The 21,899-nt window shown below is 40.4% G+C and overlaps 2 protein-coding genes across 2 annotated transcripts in view; both read right to left on the bottom strand.

Moving 5' to 3' along the window:
• The window catches only part of rflnb (refilin B), an 8,127-nt gene extending 7,972 nt beyond the window's left edge, over positions 1-155 (bottom strand). Inside the window, exon 1 of the mRNA XM_008288205.1 lies at positions 144-155. The gene's annotated coding sequence lies outside the window, so the exon portion shown is untranslated. The remainder of the gene's footprint in view (positions 1-143) is intronic.
• vps53 (VPS53 subunit of GARP complex) overlaps positions 1-21,899 on the bottom strand; it is a 27,084-nt gene extending 5,185 nt beyond the window's left edge. Inside the window, exons 1-20 of the mRNA XM_008288206.1 lie at positions 21,780-21,899; positions 21,280-21,360; positions 18,742-18,791; positions 18,589-18,655; positions 12,957-13,043; positions 12,307-12,422; positions 11,525-11,644; positions 9,367-9,445; positions 9,128-9,271; positions 8,854-8,996; positions 8,263-8,404; positions 7,279-7,377; positions 7,046-7,140; positions 5,722-5,964; positions 2,998-3,145; positions 2,633-2,715; positions 2,451-2,529; positions 1,978-2,126; positions 1,814-1,883; positions 1,581-1,718 (exon numbers count right to left, since the gene is read on the bottom strand). Coding sequence (XP_008286428.1) covers positions 1,581-1,718; positions 1,814-1,883; positions 1,978-2,126; positions 2,451-2,529; positions 2,633-2,715; positions 2,998-3,145; positions 5,722-5,964; positions 7,046-7,140; positions 7,279-7,377; positions 8,263-8,404; positions 8,854-8,996; positions 9,128-9,271; positions 9,367-9,445; positions 11,525-11,644; positions 12,307-12,422; positions 12,957-13,043; positions 18,589-18,655; positions 18,742-18,791; positions 21,280-21,360; positions 21,780-21,866 — 2,220 coding nt within the window. The 5' untranslated portion in view covers positions 21,867-21,899. The remainder of the gene's footprint in view (positions 1-1,580; positions 1,719-1,813; positions 1,884-1,977; positions 2,127-2,450; positions 2,530-2,632; positions 2,716-2,997; positions 3,146-5,721; positions 5,965-7,045; positions 7,141-7,278; positions 7,378-8,262; positions 8,405-8,853; positions 8,997-9,127; positions 9,272-9,366; positions 9,446-11,524; positions 11,645-12,306; positions 12,423-12,956; positions 13,044-18,588; positions 18,656-18,741; positions 18,792-21,279; positions 21,361-21,779) is intronic.

The following is a 21,899-nucleotide window of genomic DNA, read 5'->3' as shown; positions in this document are numbered from 1 at the left end:
GTATATACATTCAGAGCATTTTTCCAGGGGACAGGCTTTACACAGGCCACATGGAACAGAATGCATTCCGGCAGAGAACAGACCGACAAGACAATCAAATATGAAACGGTGAGATGGTTGAGTCGACTGTCAGTGTCTGAGACAAAACAAAGTTAGTGCGTCTACAGGCCTAAATATGAGAGAAGGTGTATAAGTGGTCACGACACAACACTATAAATCCAAAACTATTTTGCACACAGTCTGCCACCGGTCCACTGTTTGTCACTTTGAAAGCAGTATGATTACAGGAGGTCACACTCGTTGATATAAACATCAAGACAGGCCAACTGTAGGAAGGAAATAAAGCCTCCTGGGAGTTGAAGGGAAATCAAGCAACAGGCAGGCATGCACTCTGTGTGTGTGTGTGTGCGTTTCTCTACACTCTGGGGACAGTTAATTAGGGTGGGGTTAATCTATGGCAGCCACATACCAGTGTCCTCTAGAGTCTCATAAGGTAACTCTGAAGCGAGGCTAACTGTCTGAGTCCTGCAATTGCTCTCCTCACTATAAACAACATCCAATATACAGCATGGTGTTCTGCATGTGTGAGGGTTTTCGTGAGTAGACGCATGGTTGCAAGCATTTACTGATTTATTTGCTCACACCTTTCAACTGGCTCAAAATCAACCACATACTGAGTTGAAGAATATGTGTGTGTGTGCTCATTAAACCAGCAGTGCATTAGTTCCATTCCTATATCTCTCCTTACTTCATGTGAGATGGGTGATTCTGTGGAAACATGCTCATAAAGTGCTATTGTGAGTGGGGTTAAAGACACAATTAAGGGGTTATTCTGCTGAAAATAAACTCTAAGTAGATAATCTGCACAAGTGACTCAAGACAAACATTTAAAGCTGGCTCGCCAGTTCAACCACAAACACTCGGAGGAGAAATGTTTGTTCAGTCTATTGCTTCTTACGATGAAACCTCAATCAGTGGAAAAGCAGTTAGCTGCAGGTTGTGCCAGAGTATTCTCGGTCAAGTGTTAGCGTCAGCACCAAAGCTCATGTTTAACTGGATATGTCAGAGTTTCAACATCAAATCTGTTAAACGGCAAACAAGAGATAAAGAAAGCCCACTCAGACCACGCTTGCATAAAAGGGTTTATCCAAAGTTCCGAGCCTTTAAAGGCCAGAAACTGCAGCTTTGGTTGTAAAGATGGGCAGCATGAATTTAACCACCCAGAGTTAAATACCATAAAATCTGAAGTGTCCCATAAAGATTGAGTATGGCTGATACTGTGTTTAAGTTGAATAGTCTAGTATTTAGAGTTAAACTTGGGTTCTCATTCAAATCCATCAATTAAAGGTGCAAGCTCCTTCTGAGTTTATATGTGAGAGGTAAACTGTTTAAATGAATCTCTAGTGGCCTTAGGAGCAAGGTTGAGTGTTTTTCCAACATTTATCTAACAAAGGTTAGGCTGGCTTCTTTTTAGGACTGACACTAATTTATGCATGAAACCTGCACACATATTAGTGACTGAACAGAGCTGCTGCACTGAAGTGTAGTACATGTAAAAGACCCCCCACACGACTGCTCACCTTAAGTATCATCTCTGCACGCGTCATGCCTTTCACCACTATCTTAGTGTAGCTGGCAGGAGCCTTTCGCAGCACCTGCGAGCCTATGGAGGGCAGATCCAACAGGACTGTCTTCAGGGAATGAGTGTCAAGGAGGAGCTGGTAGGGTAGTTTGCAAAGACAGAAAGTCAGACATATAAAATCAAGATGAAATCAGTGCACAATTCAGACAGATTAGAGTAAAACACAGTTACCTGTTCTGCGCCCACCATGCTGATAGGCTTACATCTAAACAGGTGGTTGATGAATTTAGGAATAAAAGAACTGAGGAAAGAAAGAAATGGCAAATATATCAACTTCTAGAATCTTTAAATATGGTTTACAGAAGTGTGTTTGTGTGAGTAATTATGGGTCGTACTTTGTGAACTTTATGCAGAACTGTGTGAAGTATTTGCGTGTCGAGGCGAGATTGTCTCTGATGATTGGCACATTTTGTTTGATGTGCATGATAATTGATGTCACATAAGGACTCTGGTCCCCCACATGTTCCACACTCTGCCACGGCATCTGAGGCAGAAAGATAAACGTCCGTGAGGCAAGATGACTATGGAGCACGAGGAATTACACACAAGTATGATATTATTTGAAATACTTTTCATCATCTGGCTAATGTGATAATCTCTTTAAATGCACTACACATTAAAACAAAGAGAAAAGTAGGATGACTGGCAGCAAAGATATATTAACTAGAAAGCGTCTTATACTATCCTCTTAAGGGCAAAAACTATGATCATTTTCATTTAACTTTTTTTGGATCGCAATTGTATGAGAGGCCAATCTTATACACTATATAGTATGAGCTGAATGTGTGCATGCGTGACTGTGTTCAACCTTGCTCATGGCTGTTAGAGCAGGATCGCAGGCAGCATCAAGATCTTGAACAAGCAGCTGGATACTGTTTGAGATCACACTGTAAAAATATAAAAGGGACACCAATAAAATATCCCCCTCACATAACAGAAGGTAGGCTCATTTTTATAAGGAAAAAAAGCTGGTCTGCAGTTGTCACTTACGTGCTGAATGTATCCATCTCCCCAGTCAAATTAATTCTTTCCACCAAGACTTTATCTACTTTCTCCTTTAGCTTCTCTTCCAACTGGAACATACAGAAACCAAACCATGAATGCATTCTTAAACACAGTGCATCTGTTAAAAATTAACTTAAAAGAAATGTAAACTGCTGTGTGTGAGTTGCAAAAAAAAAAGGATGAAAACTTTAAGGTTGTCACTGCGAGTTTCTTAAAACACTGATTTAATATATACCAACTGCTTAATTGCTACTGTTATAGGCATTATGAATGTTCCCTAGCATATACCGTCATCGTGGATAATTATCGATTTCAAATCAACTAAAGACAGAATGAGCTTGTATACATGCCTGTTGTGTGGTAGCCAGACAGTACTCTGCAGTACTGAGAATGCTACAGATCAGGCAGAGCTCATCCACAGTGAACTTTGCAGCTTCAGAACCTTCTTTTTCCTTCAGCAGACTGCTGATGGTGAGACCCCCACTGTTACTGCTGGATCTGGATAGAGATCGACAAAATAGCAAAAAGTAAAAGAGCCGTAAAAATGGAAAGAACAGAAAGAGGAAAAGAAATGATTTGATGTGAAGAAAAGAAAACATTTTTGGTAACGTACAGTATGTTATATGCACATGAATTTAGTTGTCATGACACAGTCCCGGCATGTTCTGTCTACATCTCTGCTGCAGCTATCAAACTACAGGCCAAAAACATACACATAATTCAAGAATTTGACTTGTTAAAAGAAAATCTGAGATTTCTTTTCATTACCAATGTCATATGCATCTAATAACTACAAATTTCTAACTGGAAAAAGTCTATGGTTTAGCTGTGGTATAATGTTAACACATGTATTATTATAGACAGCTATACATTTTTAAGTGATAGCTGAGGTCAGTCTTGTGAACTTTAAATGTTTGTGGAGAGACTTCAGATTTTGTACATTTCAATCATAGACTAGTCTATTTTGTCTAGTTAGAGGGTGAATTTGAGAGATCAAGGGTTGAGATTGACCTAAAGATGCTGTGTGTTGTTCCTCCTGAGACTGGCTGATACGGACCCCCTTTACTTCAGTTTTAAGAAAAACACTTTGCGGTACACATATTTTTGAACCACAGGTAAAGGGGGCCATTTTTAGTAACTGAGACACGATGGGCAAAACTACACGCAGACACAAACGTGGGGATGTTGGACCAATGAGGCTTCATTGGCAACCCTGTCATTAATAAACGTCATAACAGAGACATGTGGGTAAAACCACAACATAGTTCAAGCTCCTTTCAAGGGCCCCTTTCAAAACCTCGCAAAACCAATTCACAGCACACCACACTGGACGGGTGTCTGCATGTGTCTGTAAGCGTGTGCACTTGCATACAGACGGAGTGCATCTATGACAGTGCTTGTAGACGGCTCAGAATATGGTACACATTAGTCGGTAAACACAAGTGTGTAATTAGCATGCATGCACATCTGAGAGAGAAACAGAACACGGCGTGTGTTTGTATGTACACAACAACCAGTGATTAGTTTGAATGTGGCCAATAAGCCAGAGATGTTTTAACTGGTATCATATTAGGCTTTGCCTCAACATAACTAACTCCAGATCGCTCATAGCATGCCATCGTAATCCGTCAAACGCAATGAGAACTGAACATGCTGGTTTCAAACTAAACTCCTAAACAGCCCCAGCACCATACCAAAAGAATGAACAAGTATGGGCGTGACATTCTTGTGTGTTAAAAGTTGATCCCCCAGAAATTTGTGTTTGTGTTTCTGCCCAGAAAAAGTTTTAGATTCCCATGGATAGAAATGGTTAATATACTAGAAATACAGCTTTTACCTATTTTATGATCACTGAAATTTGATGTTTTTTGTGATGTTATAAGCAACTCATACTTATTTTTCTTATCAGTATTCCTCTTGTATCCATTTTGGTTTTCAATTCAGTATATATGGATGTTGAATCATCAACAAGTTGTTGAGAGAGACGTTCTAAATCTTTAAGTGACGTGCTTGCTGCTAAATCTCTGTCATGCTTGCCAGTTTACCGGAATCTTCTTCTTGAGCAAAGAACATTGTGAATAAAACTTAGGCTAGAAAAGCAAGCTGCAGTCACCACGACCCAGTGTGACAGACTGATACGCCAGTCAACAAAGCATACATCTCTGGAGGCTTTAGGGTAAGGGTACCATTACTGTACATTTTACTCAGTGTCATCATATCCCACAAAATTAAAAACCAAAAGTGTCTTAGCACATCTCTCACGACTTCTTAAATTCCTTGTCTAGTCTTTGGCCCTCAGCATCAAGCTTATTTTTTTAAAAGTGAAGTTCTAAATCATAAAAAGTTATTTCCTCAATGATCAAATGATTGTGTTCACTTTTTAACAGATTAAAGAGAGTCTAAATTTCTATAGTGACTCTCTCGGTGAATTTAAATCAGCCAGTTTGTCTGACAGTAAGCATCTGCAGGCCTTGGCAGGATATGCTGAGCAACTTCAAAACTAGCTTCAGCAAATGACATGGATGCATGTTGAAGTAAATGTAGAAGTGGCTAAACATTAAAGCTGTTTAATGTGACAATGCCAGTAAAAAAAAAAAAAGTACAATTTTGATAAAGCATCCTTGTACAGTGTCATGCCAGTGCTCATTTTTACAGCGAATCTCTCTGCGTTATCAAACGTGATGCAAAGCTGGTATTGTTTAAACCCTGAGAGTCTGTCTGCGTCATCGCAACAAAATGTGGTTCTGATGACACCTACTGTAGAAGGACCAACCACAAAGATGGTTTTGAGTATTTTGGTAGGTTTGCATTTGTCTGTTTGACTGCTTGTCTGGGGATTGTAATGAATTAGATTTTGACAAAACAATAGCATCACAATCGTAAAAAGATAGGGTCAGGAAAAAAATAATAAATAAAATAATCAAAATGAAAGTCAACTTGAAATAGGATTAATTCTACTGTGGGCCAAAGGTTACTCACTGAAAACTACCTCTAACTCTATAGTATAACTTAGAGAAATGGAATTACTAATTTAATACTTTTGCTTTAAATGACCAAACATGAGCCAGTCTTACTTAGGCAGGTTGCCAGAGAGAATCTTCCACGCGTACTCTCTGAGGAATTTCTGGAAGATGGTAGTGAGGGCGATCATTGGCTCTCCGGTGCTCAGTTGGGAGCACTGCACCATACACTTCTTGTAATAAACAAACAGGTCAGCACAGCTGGGCAGTACTGCTCCACCCTCCTCGGTGCCTGCCTTGGGGGGTCCTTGTGCTCGGAAATCAGCCACAAATCGGTCAATCAGTTCACCCAGGTTCCTGCAGATACCCAGAAATGTACAAACAAACCCACACAGGTTCACACACACACATGGGAGGTTGGATTAGCAGCATTAGAGGCATTAAATGAATCAAATACAAACATTGAAAACATATGATTGGTCCCTGACCCCAATAAAGACATAACATAATAAAATAGCAAGCAGACAGGCAGAAAGCCAGATGGATAAAATGTAGAAAATATTCCAAACATCAAAATCCTCAGTGCTACAGTCAACAGGTCCACAGCCAGTTGGTGTGGCCCAATCCTACTGAATCTAGGAACTAAAGCCAAGGACAAAACAAGCAGGCCACTGTTCTCTTCTGCTATGTCCCACTGGGGACAAGCTGATCTGGCCTTTGCCTGTTTAAGGTCTTTGGACTGAACTGAAATGAGGTTGTAGTTGTAGAGTAGGTCAATCCTGTCCCCTTGGACAGACAAACTACATTTAACGCTCCAAAGAGCCAAAAGCCAGGGGCTGCATACAAACTCTGTAGTCCCAGAACTGTGTTCAGTTTCAGGAGCCATCCCCAACACTGGGGGAGGGGACGGACTGCCAGAAAACTGAAGGATGGTGGTAAAAGAAGAGGAAGGGGAGGTGAAAAACAGGCAGGAAGAAGATAAATAAAGAGAAAACCAGACTGGAAGACAAAGGATTGAGATAAATAAAATCAAGAGAAAGACACTGAAAAGAGAGAAAGAATGAAACATAAATTACACAAAAGGAGACTGGAGAAAGGCTACCAAAAAGAAAAAAAATAAAGAGGTGGGAAAGAAAATAGGCAGATCTGCTGTGGCAGCACTTATCCAGCCTCCCTCTCTCTTTCTCTCAGTGTCTGTGGTTGTGCAGCTAATGGGAAACATTTCTGCCACAGTGGAGACAGAGGCATGTACAGGAACAAGGGATGGAAAGACAGAAGAGGCAATGAAGTAGAATAGGAGGAGGGGGATCTGATTGATGAGTGGGCAGTGGAAAAACCACGCATGTGCCAACTTTACACACAACCTGCTCCTAATTCTGGGTTTGTGTACCACGACCCAATTTGATCTTTTCTACTTCAATGAGTGTGTGTTGCTCACTTGTCTTGGGATTCTATGTAGACATATAGATGAGGTTCAAAGCACTTTGAGACAATGCCATGGAAAGGGTTGTCTGGAGCTTTGGGCTTCCTGGGCTGAAAATGTGAAGACAAATGGGCTGTTAGCGAGATAACAACCACAAGCCTCAAGAAAACTGCACATCACAGGATGTCATTTGACAATCTCTTAGCGCTACAAAATTTGTCAGATGAGGTCAATCCAGATCAACTCACTTTAGCAAGATCCTCATCCTTGTCTGTGCCCACGTCCTCTCCTGGCTCATCCTCTAGAAAGGGGTTAGTCGGGTCTAGCGGGCTCTCTGGTCTCTTTTGCTGTACAAATAAAGATATAGCACAACTTCAGTACGAATCACTCTCACTCTATTAGAAAGAATTGCCATTAAGACATTCCAACAGTATGCATTACATATTTTTGCAATATTATACACAGTGTCATTTAAAATTAATTCCTGGTTTCATCACCTTCTTTCAAGTCTATGAAGACCATTTCAAGTGAGGCTGTAATGAAACTGAACGTCCAATTATAAAATTCTAGTCAGTCAAATCCCCGATTGAATTACAGAACTCAACAGGCAAGGGTGTAAATTGAACTGAAGACAAAAGGGCCTCTGTGTAGTCTAAACATTATCTGTTCTGAGCAAATGTGGCCTAGTTGGCTCTGACAAAACTAATGGCGTTTCTTATGATCGGTTCGCTCTGTGTATCACTTTCACCTCCACATGCCACCGTGACCTGGATTAAAAGGTTTGTTCAGGTTGTCACACTCCAAAGGCATCCAGTGTGTGCGTGACTGCAGGACACAATAAACTATAAATCTGCAGTTTTTATGTAAATGCTATTGTACAAATAAAAACAGGAAATATCAAAGGGATGTTTTGATGTAGTGGGTTCAATCTGTATCCCACCGGTTTGCTTCGACTAGTACAAAACTTGAGTCCGAGTATTTCACAATCATTTTAAGTGTTTCATTAATTTGCCATATGACAGATCTTTGCTGTATTGTGGATGACATATCATAAAGCAACACAGGTGTCATTAAAGAATGCATTTATGTTGCACTTTTCCTCTATGATCGAAATCTCTATCCTTAATTTCAAATATGTACCTACATTTTTAGCTTGAGGAATATGAAGTAGCTGAGGTCAACAAATCTGCATTGTTAGACACGTGTTGTGCGTCTGTGTGTGTTTTTCTTACTCCAGGTGCGTCCGTCAAGGTGCATCCTGTGAACCGTTTGGCCAGTAAACCCTCGAAGTTTGTGGTCCTCTGAATAGCAAACAGAAGCAGTTTCACCTCAATCTCTTTAGCCCGTGTTCGCATCACTTTGGCCAGCTCCACCCTATAGGTGGGAACATACAGAAGCACACAAAACATGGGCAAAGTGTCAACTGCGCATATTACCTCTAGTCTAATAACAGTCCTTCTAGCAAAATCATGCTTTGTCAGGCATTTTTCAAATGACACAAAGACTGAAGAGTGTTGACTGTAGGTCACTGCTCATGTAGGCCACTTATGCCAACTGTGCAGAAAATTGTACCAAATCCTAGAGTCACGACAGACACGCCATGAGAGCTTAACAACCAATTTCTCAATTTGTACTTGGTTTATCTAATTCTGTTTCTCCTTTTTCCCCCCCCTTTCTTTCCTCTTCTTTTGGACAGAGACACAGTATTCAACAATCATCATTAATTAGACCATAGATACACACCACCTAATTCACAGCCTAAGCTTTGTGTCAACACATGCCTTCTGCTGAGCTTTCATGTTATACGTTTTGTGATTCCGGACCTGGTGATGTGGCAGAACTCCACAGCGATACGCTCTGTCATGCACCACTCCTCAGGAAACATGCGTCCATATTTTTCTTCATAGTCTAACAGTTGCCGTTTGATCCAGGCATAGCGGCGATCGATCTTGTCCAGCCAAGCAACCTAAGCAACAGGGCAGGGTATTTCTTGATTAATACCTTCACATCACCCTTTTTAAAATAGGTTATTAGATTAGACTAGGAGCCTGCAGTAAACAAAAATTCTATGACATTTTTCTTCCAACTCTTACTCACATCTTGATTTTCCTGGAAGAGGACTAGATACTCTGAGAGGTGCTGCCTGATGAACTTTTTGATGATCTCCTGTTTGATGCGTGGATCAAGCACATTTGCCACCAGACAAGCATCTCTCAGCACATTACTGGGTCCACCTGGTCGCTGTATGAAAAGATTAGGACATGAAGGTTTGTATTTTTTTTAGAGGGGTAAAAGGGGAACATCAAAACAGGGATTTTAATCCAACGACGATTTACCTTGGTTCCCTGAGAGGGGAATGCTTCTTCAAAATCTGCCAGGATCTGAGTCCCCAGCTCGCTCTGTGCTGCCTTTACTCTAGAGACAACAAAAACATATTGTCACTGAACAATTAATTGTTTTCTCAATCAGTCCAGCATGTTACTGTATTGGAATAACATGCGGCAGTTTCCACAACAGATTGAAGCCTCCTCTAGGGCTTGAGTGTTTTGACTCACTAGCCACTGTGGCTGAGATATTTAATGGCGAACGGCCAGCTAAAAGATTCCTAATCTAATCATTGTCCAAGAATTGAATAGAAAGACACACCAAACATTTAAAACTATCAGCTTTGTATTTACAATTTACTTGCTGGCACTCATCAAGACTAGTGTCAGCACTGACTACAAAAAAAGCTATGGTATGAAATATTTTGAAAACTCCAAAAATGGCCTGAGTTTGTCCAGTCCTTGGGGAGTCTCTGTTTGCCCAAAGGCATCCAGGCCAGGTTAACCAAGGACAGCACCCAAAGCCGTGACAATCATCCAGAATAAACAGGAGAGGGTGGAGAGATATTATCACAGTTAGATGCCAACTGGACTTGCAGCCCTCATTTCAATACTGACTAAATACACAAGTTCTCTCCCATCTGTCTGGTTGGTTCCAGAGCTCGAGGCTCTAATCACATACACTGACTCACACTGATAAGTGATGTCTGTGGGTGAGTTTTGTCTAATCATGTACATTTATATATATAAAGCACACAAAGACAGCTATGCACAGTCAATCACTGCTTCACACTGCGCCACAGCTGACTAGTGTAGTTTATACAAGAAGCAAAGCATTACGTGATGAGGGGGGAGAGACTCATTAAAATATAATCAAAGTTAAACTTGTTCAAAGGTGACAGCTGCACTGACTCCATTTAGTCATGGTTCAAAGTACTGTCTGGACAAAAGATTCATTTCTCAGTCAATTTAAACAGAGAGATGTCAAAGAGAGGCGGTTATAAAGCTCTAATGTGAATATTAGCCTGTAACCCCCTGAGAAGTTTTAGACAAAGCTTTGCTTTATTAAAAACTAGAAACATCCTCTTTAATCCGAATATAGTTTTAATACTAAATCAGTAGTTTAGCTGTGCATCTTTCTATAGTGAATGTCTGCTGTCTGTAGCTCTATGTTGGCTGAGGTCTGTCCATCTTCCTTAAAGAGAGGCTTTGATACTTTCTATTAACTGTTTGCATCCAGCTGTCGGCCCTGCCTTCATATCTTTCCCTTCCCTGTGTCTCTCCTCTCATCCTTTTCTCCAGCGGAGTCACTTCTTCCACGCAGCTGTTATTTGGTATGAGCACTATCTACCACACCTCAGTCAAAACAGAACAGAAGGTCGTCCCTTTTTGTTTTTAGGGATCAGCACCGCTTTGAACCTGAATATCAAGCTGGCCCATGTGTCCCAAACTGATTCTGATGTTCTTGGAAAATATTAGTGAAGATGGAAATGTTGTCAGAGCTGTGTGAAACAACAGCTTAACAAAGAACTTCTGTGAGAGTGTGTGTGTGTGTGTGTGTGTGTGTGTGTGTGTGTGTTTGTGTAAATCCCTCAGTGAGTTCTTGTGTGTTCAAACAAAACAACATTCAGATACTGGCATGACTGACTCCAGAGAGAGCAAACATCAGCAAGTGGACAAATAACTAAAAGTTACACAACTGACATGCATGTTGCAACCATGAGCAATGTGATAAACACAAGAGAAAACGCACACATAGAAATACAAACACACCCTTAGAAAAGTGCGCCCCTACTGTCTCACAATGCAAGAAATGCAGGCATAATGAGACCCTATTCAGCAAGTTTCCTTCCTGTATGTGTGGGATTGTGCGTGTATGTGTGTTATATCTCCATAAACAGGATGTAATACGCAAAACACCTCACCAAATGCTGCAATCACTTTTCTACAGAGGCTGATGAGCTGTGGAATATTTCAGCTACAAGTAGAGGTGAACCTCTGGCTACGGGAAATGCACTCTAGAGTTACGGTACTCGCTAAATAGTCTACATGGGTTTGAGCATGGCATTAACTTTAGAGCGCAAGTGTTACTGCAATGACAGCACCTTACAGATGCTCATATATCACTAGTGAAAGAGTATATATGTGCCAGTGTGTGCATATTAGTTACCTCTCAGAAAGCTGTCTAATCTGGGGTATGCCCATATACTTGTGGAAATGTTCAAGTACATTCACCACTCCCTGCAGCAAGTTGGCCACCTCACCGTACTGTCTCTTTCTGGTCATGGCTCTGGAACAAAATCACACAGTTAAGATTTCTATTATTAATATATTTTTTAAACTATCCATCTTTACATTCTCTGCAGTTGTAAAACCAACCATCTCTGTAAATATGTGTATCAATATTGGTCTAGCAACAATCACGCTGTATCTCACAAACAAAATTTAAACACTGAAATTAAGATGCTTAAGCCCCATTTAGGAACAGTGTGCACAGCTTTTGTTTCTATCTAACAAAAGATTAAATTCTAAAAGATTTCCTCCTTGTTCTGCAAATAAATCACATGCTGCAGTATGCAGTAGAAGCTTTAAAATCATTTAGCTCATGATTAGCTATATATGTTTTGCTTAAAGGGAATCCAACGATTCCCCATGAGTAAGCACTTGGCGACAGTTTTTTCTTCCTGCTGCTGCCAAGTGCTTGCTCATAGGGAATCACTGGGTTTGTTGGGTTCTCTTTATATAATATTCTAAGGTCTTCAATTCACTATGTGGAGCAGCCCGAAATGACTTATGTTGTGAATTGGTGCAATATAAATAAAATTAAATTGAATCGACGACAAGACTCATCCTGTGCCAACATCAGCTAATCCCTAATCCCTTCAATTTTGGCCAAATGAGCTCGACATAAATCTGGGGAAGTCTTTTAGTGTTGGAGGCGATTATACCCACTCCAAAGAGTCAACGCCTCCTGCTAGCATGTGCAGGTGGTTGAGGGTGGTGATGGAAGTAGTGAGGTGGCGCTTGGCATGGTCCAGCTGCTTTATGTCTCTTGTAATCTCCTTGACCTGCGCAGGAACAAGTCAGAAGGTTTGGGTAAGTAAACCAGGTGGAGAAAGAAAGAGAAAATAGCATGGAAGGCTGGAGCAGGTAAAGGTACACAGATGGGAAACCAACACGTACGAAAAGTTGAACAAATATAAGAGAGCGGTGCACTGGATGAAGCAATAGAACAAAGTAATAGAGCAAGATGAACGGTGCACCCGCTGCTTCGAGAAACAATTTCTTCTACATGCCTCCTGTGGGAGGGTCTGCTGTCAAACTCCCCCCCCACTCACGACCCAAACCCCATCCATTCTTTATTCTCCCAGCCTACTGGCCTCCCTACGACTCCCACTGACATACACACACAGTGCTGCTTGTAACAGAAAGACACATGGAAGGTACATTACCTTGACTTTAAATAACCTGCCCTACTGCCCGCTGTTGTAACAGAAGGAGGATACAGGCTGTATCTTCCCTGTGCTAAGGTCATGTCCCTGATGAGCTTCAACTAGCCACTTGGTGTATATGGATGTGTGTTTTCGTGTGCGTGTATGTACCATTTGTTCAGACTTCTCTGCCTTGTCCTTTATGTCTTTGATTTTGCCAAAGAGCTGCTGGATGGCTATCTGGGCCTCCTCCAAAGCCTGCACAAAACAAACAGAGCAACATTAAACATACAAAGATGACACATTTCAGCTACTGTATCAGAACCACTAAAAAATACTTGCTCTCACATACTATTTGAGGAATGTTATGATGCCAAGGCTTGACTGAGTGAACATCTACACTGCTTTCTACCTCTTAAATGGTCAATTATTGTATAGACAAAAGTCTTCACAGCGTGGTGCTTAAGTCATGAGGCACAATACATGTGCCTTATTCCTTACAGATTTTTATTTCTTACTGTGCATTTTACATACTGTACAATTGTAAACTGAGCTGTCAGACTTTGTGGAGAAAAAGTGTGAATGAGTCAAGCTAACAGGCGGAGATCTAACTGTATGTGTGTGTCTGTCCATATAATGTACGAGATGATCTGGATTTTATGTGACAATTTACATATATTCAAATGCCAGATGCTCTTTTTTGATGCTTTTTTTCTCCAAGCCAACAATAGAAACACCCCCACGAAATCATGAGCAAAAAAAACAAAAAAAAAACATGGAAAACCTGTCAGCAGCAGATGGTAAAAACTGATCTATTTCTTGTTAAGCCTCAGTCGAATATGAAATCTTCCTGTTAGATATCCTTAGCGAAAGTAAGCTGTTTTTCTAATAATGTTTTGTTGTTGAGAAGCAGGTGTTGGGTAGAATATCTGCGAGTTATTTGTGGTTGTGGTTGTCTGGGTCAAATTTCCAAGAAATGTCTTTTTATCCGGTCTCACTGGCTTTGAACCATGTGAAAAATTCTCCTGCTAATGCCCATTCCCAGCTTGAGAATAAGGGGAATGCCAAACATACTAATTGCACCTCTAATTGACAAGCTATCTAGATATCTCACATTGATAGATCTTAAGTTGACACACAGGCCATAAGGCTAAGCTCTGAATAGAAGCTGTCACTACAAGGCTAAAGAGATCATTAGCAGTTTTAAAAGGCTATAAAGCCAGGCCAGATTAGATAACGTTAGACAGCTACAATTGTAAGATAGCTGTGGTACTATTCTAATATTTCCCCATCATCTGACAGAGCAGCTGTTCTTTGATGGGCCTAAACAGAGACTTTGCTCCGACATCTGATGCCAAGGTAATTGGCTTCATTTGGCTTGATGCTGTGGCGGCACTGCAGACACAACTCTAACTCTCCACAAACTCTCTCGCACACACTCACATATGCACACGAGGAATGCTAACAGCCGGCACCAGCTGTGCAAGGAATTTACCGCTTTTACAAGCACCTCTAAGAAACAAGTGGACAGTGGGGTTAGCAAACACACAGAACGATGCATGTGCGTACACACAAACATGAATACAACTTGCACTGACGGCAGAGGATTTATTTTCCTCCCTGACTGGTGTCAAGGATCAGTGATTGGTGACAATGCCATGAAGACAAGGTCAAGATCGCACCAGGTAATATGACCAGGTAATAAAATGTCTACAAAATCATATTTGGCCTTCACCCTAGAGAGGGTGTTTAACCCAGCTAAAGGTTCATCTACTCTGCGCAAGATGATTTTCCATCAAGACAGGCTGCCATGGAGGCCAGACAGAGACTCTGGTACTGATTAGCCTTCAGTCAAGATGAGCAAAAGCTGCCTCTTTATTGCATGCCTCCTTGTTTGGTTTTATGCTTTGTACCACCCTTTGGTTGTTAAATGATTGGGTGAATTAATTTGGGGGGGGGGGGGGGGGGGGGGGGGGGTTGTGAATCCAGGTTAAGTGATTATTCTTTGATCTGAAGGTACAGGAGGAAGGGAGTGTCACTGAATCTTTAAAGAGGTTCCCTGGAGGAGTTCTTGAGCAAACAAAGTGCATGCAGAAGAGGCCAGAACTTCCAAAGCTGCAATTGCCGCTCATGCAGACTCAGCTGAGTGAATCTGGCTCGCTTCCTAGTGCTCATTTCCTGTATTTAGCCTTGAGGAAAGCTGAGAGAGACCACTGCCCAGCAGGCGCCTCCATGCCAGAGATGTTATCTGCACTCACACAAACACACACATGCAACCCAGTGTATCCCTAACATGCAATAAGCAGCACATGTTTCATGGCACACATAGGTTGTATTATAGAGTTTACAAAACGAGCAGGGGAGCTCTTTTCGATGCCTGAACATGCTTGGGATGAACTTCACTATTCCTTCTGGCAGACTTCAGTTTAGTCTTCTAAAGTAGAAGGCATATTAAATGGTAGTTCAGAGTTTTGGGCCAAATAAAATAAATTAGATCAACCCAACAGTGCTATTTTAACAGTTGAAATGTAGCCTGAGCACAAAGCTTCATGTAAACATTTTAAGGGAGACAATTCAGAGAGAGGAGGATGGCTCAGGAAAACACTCCTTGCATTAAATGTTTTGTTACAGCTAAGCTTGACAGAAAGTAATATCAAAGGCAGCATTTTTCTAAACAGCAACAGGCTACTATGGTGCTGCTACTATTTTTCTTGATAGTTTAATTTTCCCTTCATATTCAGTTCTGGAAAATATAAAATACTGGCACAGTTGGATTTTGCAGATGATGAAAAAGTCAGATTTAATAGGTTATACCAAAAAACAAAAAAAGTCACAGGACATAATTGAAGCAAAGACTCATAGAATCTGCAGAGTGACCCAGATTTTTTTAAAAGAAACACAAATATAGAAAACAGAAAGTTATAAACACTGTAAAACTGTAAATTATGAGAGAAAAAGATGGTTTAAGGAGGACAGAAGACAGAGCACATTAGGATCAAGCTTTAAGATGATGAAAGCATGGAAACTAAAACTGTGAGCGTTTTTTTCCTGAGTTGACATTAAATATTTACATTAGGCCATTTCTATAGGAAGACCTCCTGACACTGTGGACATACAGCATAATGACTGTGCACACATGAACTCAACACACACTGAAAAAAAGCACAGATGTCAGGTTGTCAACCATGCATGTAGCTCTGTCTCACCATAAGGGTGGAAGAGGGTGTGATTGTATATATGGAATGGTTGTATACCGCTGTGCACAGCAGCTCTCTCTGCAGGGTTCTTCCTGCATACAGGACTCTTTGGCAACCCCCAAAGAGGTTTTAGCGAGCACTGAAAGAAAATCACCTGTGCCGAAGTGATGAGAATTTAAAATATGAAAGAGATTTTTCAATTGATATCTCATGTACTCGGGCATAAGAGGCATTGTTCATCAAATGCTTTGTCTGTCAAATAAAGCAACACAGACTCATTTCCTTTACTGTAAACGAACTGATCATGCTCTCTATCGTGCATAGTCACCTTACGAAGCTCCACTCTGAGCCGGGAAAACTGCAGCTCTCGGATAAGTCTGTTCAGCACTGAATTTACAGGAACATGAATGGCAGGCAGTAAAGGATAACAAATGTTTGGTCTTGTTAATGAGCTACTCCTGCTGCCAATTCCACAAATAGATTCAAAACGAAACGATTTTAGTTTTCATTTTGGGTGAATCCAAAAATAACCTCTTCAATATTGGGCTCAACTGACTGGAGCAGGTGCCTTATCGACATTACCATGACAACGGGCAGCCAAGAAGACACGCTGGCAGCTGTTTGTGGCGAGAAACTCTCAGATTTGCAGACCACAAACCAGATACAGATATTTTGTTTGTGCACTGTTGTGTACACACAGCCAGATTGGCAAGGAAATTCTAACAACCTGCCTTCATCTTCAGCCCATTAGGTAATAGCATTTGTAATAGTTTGGCTGCATGAAATCATTTGGGTTAGCAGGTTTATAATAAGCCACAAATGAACACTGTCGTAATTTCTGCTTAATACCAGAATTCCTGTCATTGTAACTGAGTTTGTCTCTTTGTCACTGAACACCGTCTATTACAGTCATTCATACTGTCACCAATTTGGCTTGTGGGCCTCTCAATGTGTTCAGTGTTTCCAGGGTTTAACTGCCCTGACAAAAACTAAATGGACTCTATGTCATATTAAGGTTATCTTCAAAAAAACTATCTACCAAATGTTAATGTTACATATTATTAATATCCTTCATCACCTAGCCAATATTCTCATCAGCATTTTTAACAGCTGGTAATACGACTGGTGCTGCACGCTCAGGATCAATCCAGTGTTTTACGACAGGGCTCTAATGACATTACCAACTGTTAGAATAAATTTAGGGACAAGCAATGCAGTAAATTCAATACAGTGTGGGCAAGAAAACAATGACATGTTAAAGTAACACAGCCATCGCCACACTAAATATCATCTCCAGTAGCCGCCAGACTCCGACCACTAAGACAGTCACATTTCCACATTCTCAGTCAGCAACCATATTACTGTCTGACTCCCTACAGAAAAAAACCCAAGGGAAGTCATTCCCCAGAACTCCTCCACTTTCCCTCTCTGCCTAACTTGCTCCCTCCATCCTTCTCTGTAAATGTTACCATCTTGGGTTTCAACTTGGGGACAGCATTCAGCTCGGTGAGTGAGTTCAGTCAACAGCCGAAATGACTAAATTGCTGATCTAGTTATTCTATTGGTGTCTTTATGTTTCAAGTCGCCTTCTTGAAATGAACACCTCTCCGTCTTTCCGTCTGCCGAAAAGATTTTCCCCCTGGAAATGTTGGAATGGCTCTGAGGGGTTGGAAAAACAAACTAAAATTATTGTGTGTGACTGTTTAATGTTATTAGTCTGGAGGGGATTAGAGTGTTTCCGCTACCAAACAGTAGCTAACAAGGAAAGACGGGGCCACCGAGCCAGACGCCCCGACGACAACGCGCACCTAATCATGTCAACTGGTCAGAACATACATGGCTCACCCATCAGGTGTCACGTTCCCTTTAAGCCACAACTCCTTGACAGAGCAAGGACCTGGATTAAATCAGCAGGAGCTACTCTTTTCCGTCATGCTCCCACAAGAAACGGCAACGATTCAAAAGCGAGGGCTTTAAAGAAATCTAAGTATTTACATACAGGAATCTATTTCACAGACGTGTTTTCCGTAAAGAGGGGCAGTTTGAGCTGCGGGAATGGATCTGAGTCATATTGTCCTTTTCCATGGAAGCAATATGGACAGAGGAAAGAGAAGGAGAGGGGGAGGAGCACTGCTTTCTGGTTTAGTTATAAGCAATGGTACCATTCTGACTTCAGGAGAAGGACACAAGTTCTAACAAGACTGATGAATACAAATATTCTGTATGGTATTAATCTCCCTTGTCTCCCAGACTGTGGCATTCGAGGTCTACAAGGTCTCCATGATGCTGTTTAATAACACAAGATGCTTTTTGTTTTCTTTTCTTAGACCAACACATATATCAATTCGCCGTTGGGGACAATTCTCCTGTCCAGTGTAAATACTCTGCTATTGTGCTCTAACACCATCACCGTAACAAAATAATATTATTCAAAGACTTCTTGAAAATGTAAATCTGATTCCCAACTAAAACAAGAGCAATGTGTTTTTATTCCAGTCATATTGCCAGAAAGATTATCAAATCATTTTAAGAAAAACAAATTCAAACTCAATCAGTTTTGTCTAACCACTACAGTATGTTCCTTTGTGAACTGCAGCTCAACCTACCTGTCTGCCATCCTGACCCACATTGGTTTGGCCTCTCACCACTGTCCTGATGTTGTCATCCAGACGTCTGACAAATGTGACACAGAATAGCACTTAGGGCACATTGAGGGTAAAGTACAAACAAATAAAAAGCATGATTTGATGTGAACTCACCGAATCTTCAGACGTATCTTGTTCACCACGTCATCAATGTTAGCCAAAGACTGAAGGGGAATACAATGTTGGAAATCAGGGAAACATAAGGCAATGCTTTATTACACATGTTAAAAATACAATATATTGACTCAAAGTTATATTTTTTCACGAGCAACAATTTTCTGTTGTACCATTTTGGTACTTTTCTTGATGTTTTATGTGTAGTTTCGTTTGTCCTATATTGTAAACAAAATAAAATGTGACTGAACAGAAATACAGATTTTATTGTATTTCATACACATTTGTGCTTAAACAAGCAGATGAATTTGCTTCAAGTTTTAACAAGTCTGTTGTATTATATGTACAGGTCAGATCTGGTGCATGTGTGACCTCTCACCTGCTTAAGTACTACGCAAAGTATAATTAGGTGAAAATGCATGCATAGCTATGAGCCCTTCCACAGAATAAAAGCACAAACTATAGGGTTACAGTGACCTCTCATGGAGATGTAATATACATACACATGTACAGCACACAAAGGACTCCAGTATTGTAAACAATTATCAAATGAATGATTACAAATGTTGATATCTAAATTAGTTTTTACTTGTTTTTAACACAAAGCTCAAGAGAATTAAGCCAATTAATTTGAAACACAGACTTTCTGACTAATTCAACTATGACGAAAGGTCAATATTTAGATGTGCAACAAAAGCAAGTATAAACATAAATTCATTCTTATCGTTAGGATTTTTGCATCTCTGATTATCTTTGATGACTGATTCATTCCTCAGGGGGAATTAGTGAGCATGAATGACTTGTGTTCTACGAATCTTCTATTAGATTTAAATTGGTGGCATGCTTAACTAGTTCATAATTTTTACTTTTTCTTTTTCAAAAACTTAAAAGTGTAACTGTGTGATTGCTGCAGTATGTTGTTGGGCTGCAAAATTCCTCTTCTGCCAAGCTCTTTGAGACTGATAGTCACCTTTTCATTTAGTATTTGCTTCCATAGTGCCACAGTATAAATGTTCCTCCAATACACCTATTTCTCTCATACAGCCTCCAAATTTCCCAGAAAACATGATACAATCCTTGTGGTAGTCCTGGCCAGGACCACACCAAACATGCTGGAACCCATCTGAGCCAAACACATTTGTTTTGGTTTCATCTAACCAAAGACTGCCATGCCAATTTTCATCAGGCTTCTTTTCATGTTCTTTGGCAATGTTTAATTTTGCAGTTTTGAGCCATTCTGTGAACAGTGGTTTTGTTCTTGGACATTGTGTTCATGCACTGTTCTTCACATTGTCTCGGGAATAACTGAAGCATCAATTTTCACAGATAATCCTTGCACCAGGTATGGTTCCTCATATACCTCCAAACTGCTGCTTTTGTGTTTCAGTTTATATGCACATTACGCAGCAGCCTACTGATGTGCGTGTATCCTTTCCCAATATGGTTTCTTATTGCTCACACAAGTGGAGCCACGATGCATTAGACATAATCCAGGACAAAACTTAGAAAATGGAGATGTTCACATGTTCGCTTTTACCATGTACATGCAAATAGCCTTAAATGGAAATCAATTATTTTCACAATTGTTGCATTTGGGGCCTATACAGCCCATACATTTTAGTGTTATTGCATTTGAGTTTCATCCACATATCTTGTAGGATGTATACAGTACCTATGTATCAATACTTGCACTGGCATGTGCAGTACATATACATATTGGAAATATATTAAAATTAATATAGTCCTACATAATATTTAAACTGTTACATTAATTTCTCCTATGCCATAATGGTTACCAGGTCATTATTGAAAATGATATAAAAAATGAAATGTTATTGAAAATAAGCACCAGTTCTCAACCTACTTGCTTGGTAAAATAAAGGTTAAACAAACAAACAAAAAAAAACCTATATTACACCTGATAGAAAAAACAACATACATTTTAATCCATGCACATATAAAGAGTTACATTTTCTGCAATTTTTTAAAAATTCTGTAAAGTAAGAATTTTTATTAATCAATGATCATCACACCTTTTTCATGTCACATAAAAAGGCACAGGTGTAATAACATTAAAGAAAGCTGAGTTTCATTTAGCTGCTCCAAATTCTGTGGCATTAGATTCTAAGGTTAATAACCAGGTGGTCGTGACCCTTGTTGCTGTTGCACAGTTTCCTGGGAATGCAAACGATCTGAAGCATAACCTCAAATCACATGCAAATTAATACATGAACCGACTCTGAAGCCTTGGAATGTAACGTTTACAACTTTGGATTTGTTTATTGTGCATACTGGTTCACTGTCACACTGCCATTACTTAGTGGGACACCTGACAAGACGACTAAATGTAACAAATCAAACATGTCTAATGTGAAAAGGGGTTATTAATTCTATTTAAGCCACAAATAACTGTCAAGAAACTAAGGACAAGGAAATCTGCCACTTACTATTACAACCTACAGCTGGACAACACTAAAATGCATATCAGTGTGCATGTGTCAGTGTGAGCCTGGCTGTTTATTTATCACTTCACTGTACCTGCTCGGTGGGGAAAAGTGTGTTGATATACTCCACAGCATTGAAGTCTGCTCTGTCCAGCGGGTCTTGGCTGGGGAAAACCTTATACACAAAAGACAAACGACAGTTAGTCGGCAATTCTTCGTTAAGTGAATATTTGATAGTTTATTGTCATGACTGCAACATGCAACCTAATGATGTCGACCGACTCTTGCACATACATGTTGTAAACCAAGTCGTGTGTAGCTCATATAAGCATGTAAGCTAGCCTGACATTCACAATAACGTCTCAAAGGAAGACGTAAAGACAGATAGCGCTGCGGTGAACACATGTATTAACTGTGTGATAAACCGTTTCAAGGCAAACACTATAAACACTGTTGGGTATTAGTCTTCATCGCAGTGTCACATCCAGAGAGCCTCTCCGGTTAGCCTGCTAACAGCTATCTGTGCGTTAGCAAGACAAAAAACAATAACGATTATTCTTTTTTAAGGCAGTGGGAACCAAGTCAAGCGGTTACCTGTTCAATGGCTAGCTGCACCTCTGGGGTTAGGTGCAAAATAGCCTCCAGGTCCTCAGCAAATTCAAATTCTTCTTCCTCCATCATTGTCAAAACAAACCCAAAGCAAAGACCTCTCCG

Source organism: Stegastes partitus, unplaced genomic scaffold (genome assembly GCF_000690725.1).
Source record: "Stegastes partitus isolate 25-593 unplaced genomic scaffold, Stegastes_partitus-1.0.2 Scaffold547, whole genome shotgun sequence".
Classification (NCBI taxonomy): Eukaryota; Metazoa; Chordata; class Actinopteri; family Pomacentridae; genus Stegastes; species Stegastes partitus.
The sequence above is the reverse complement of the archived record's forward strand: the minus strand, read 5'-3'. Positions and strand labels throughout refer to the sequence as shown.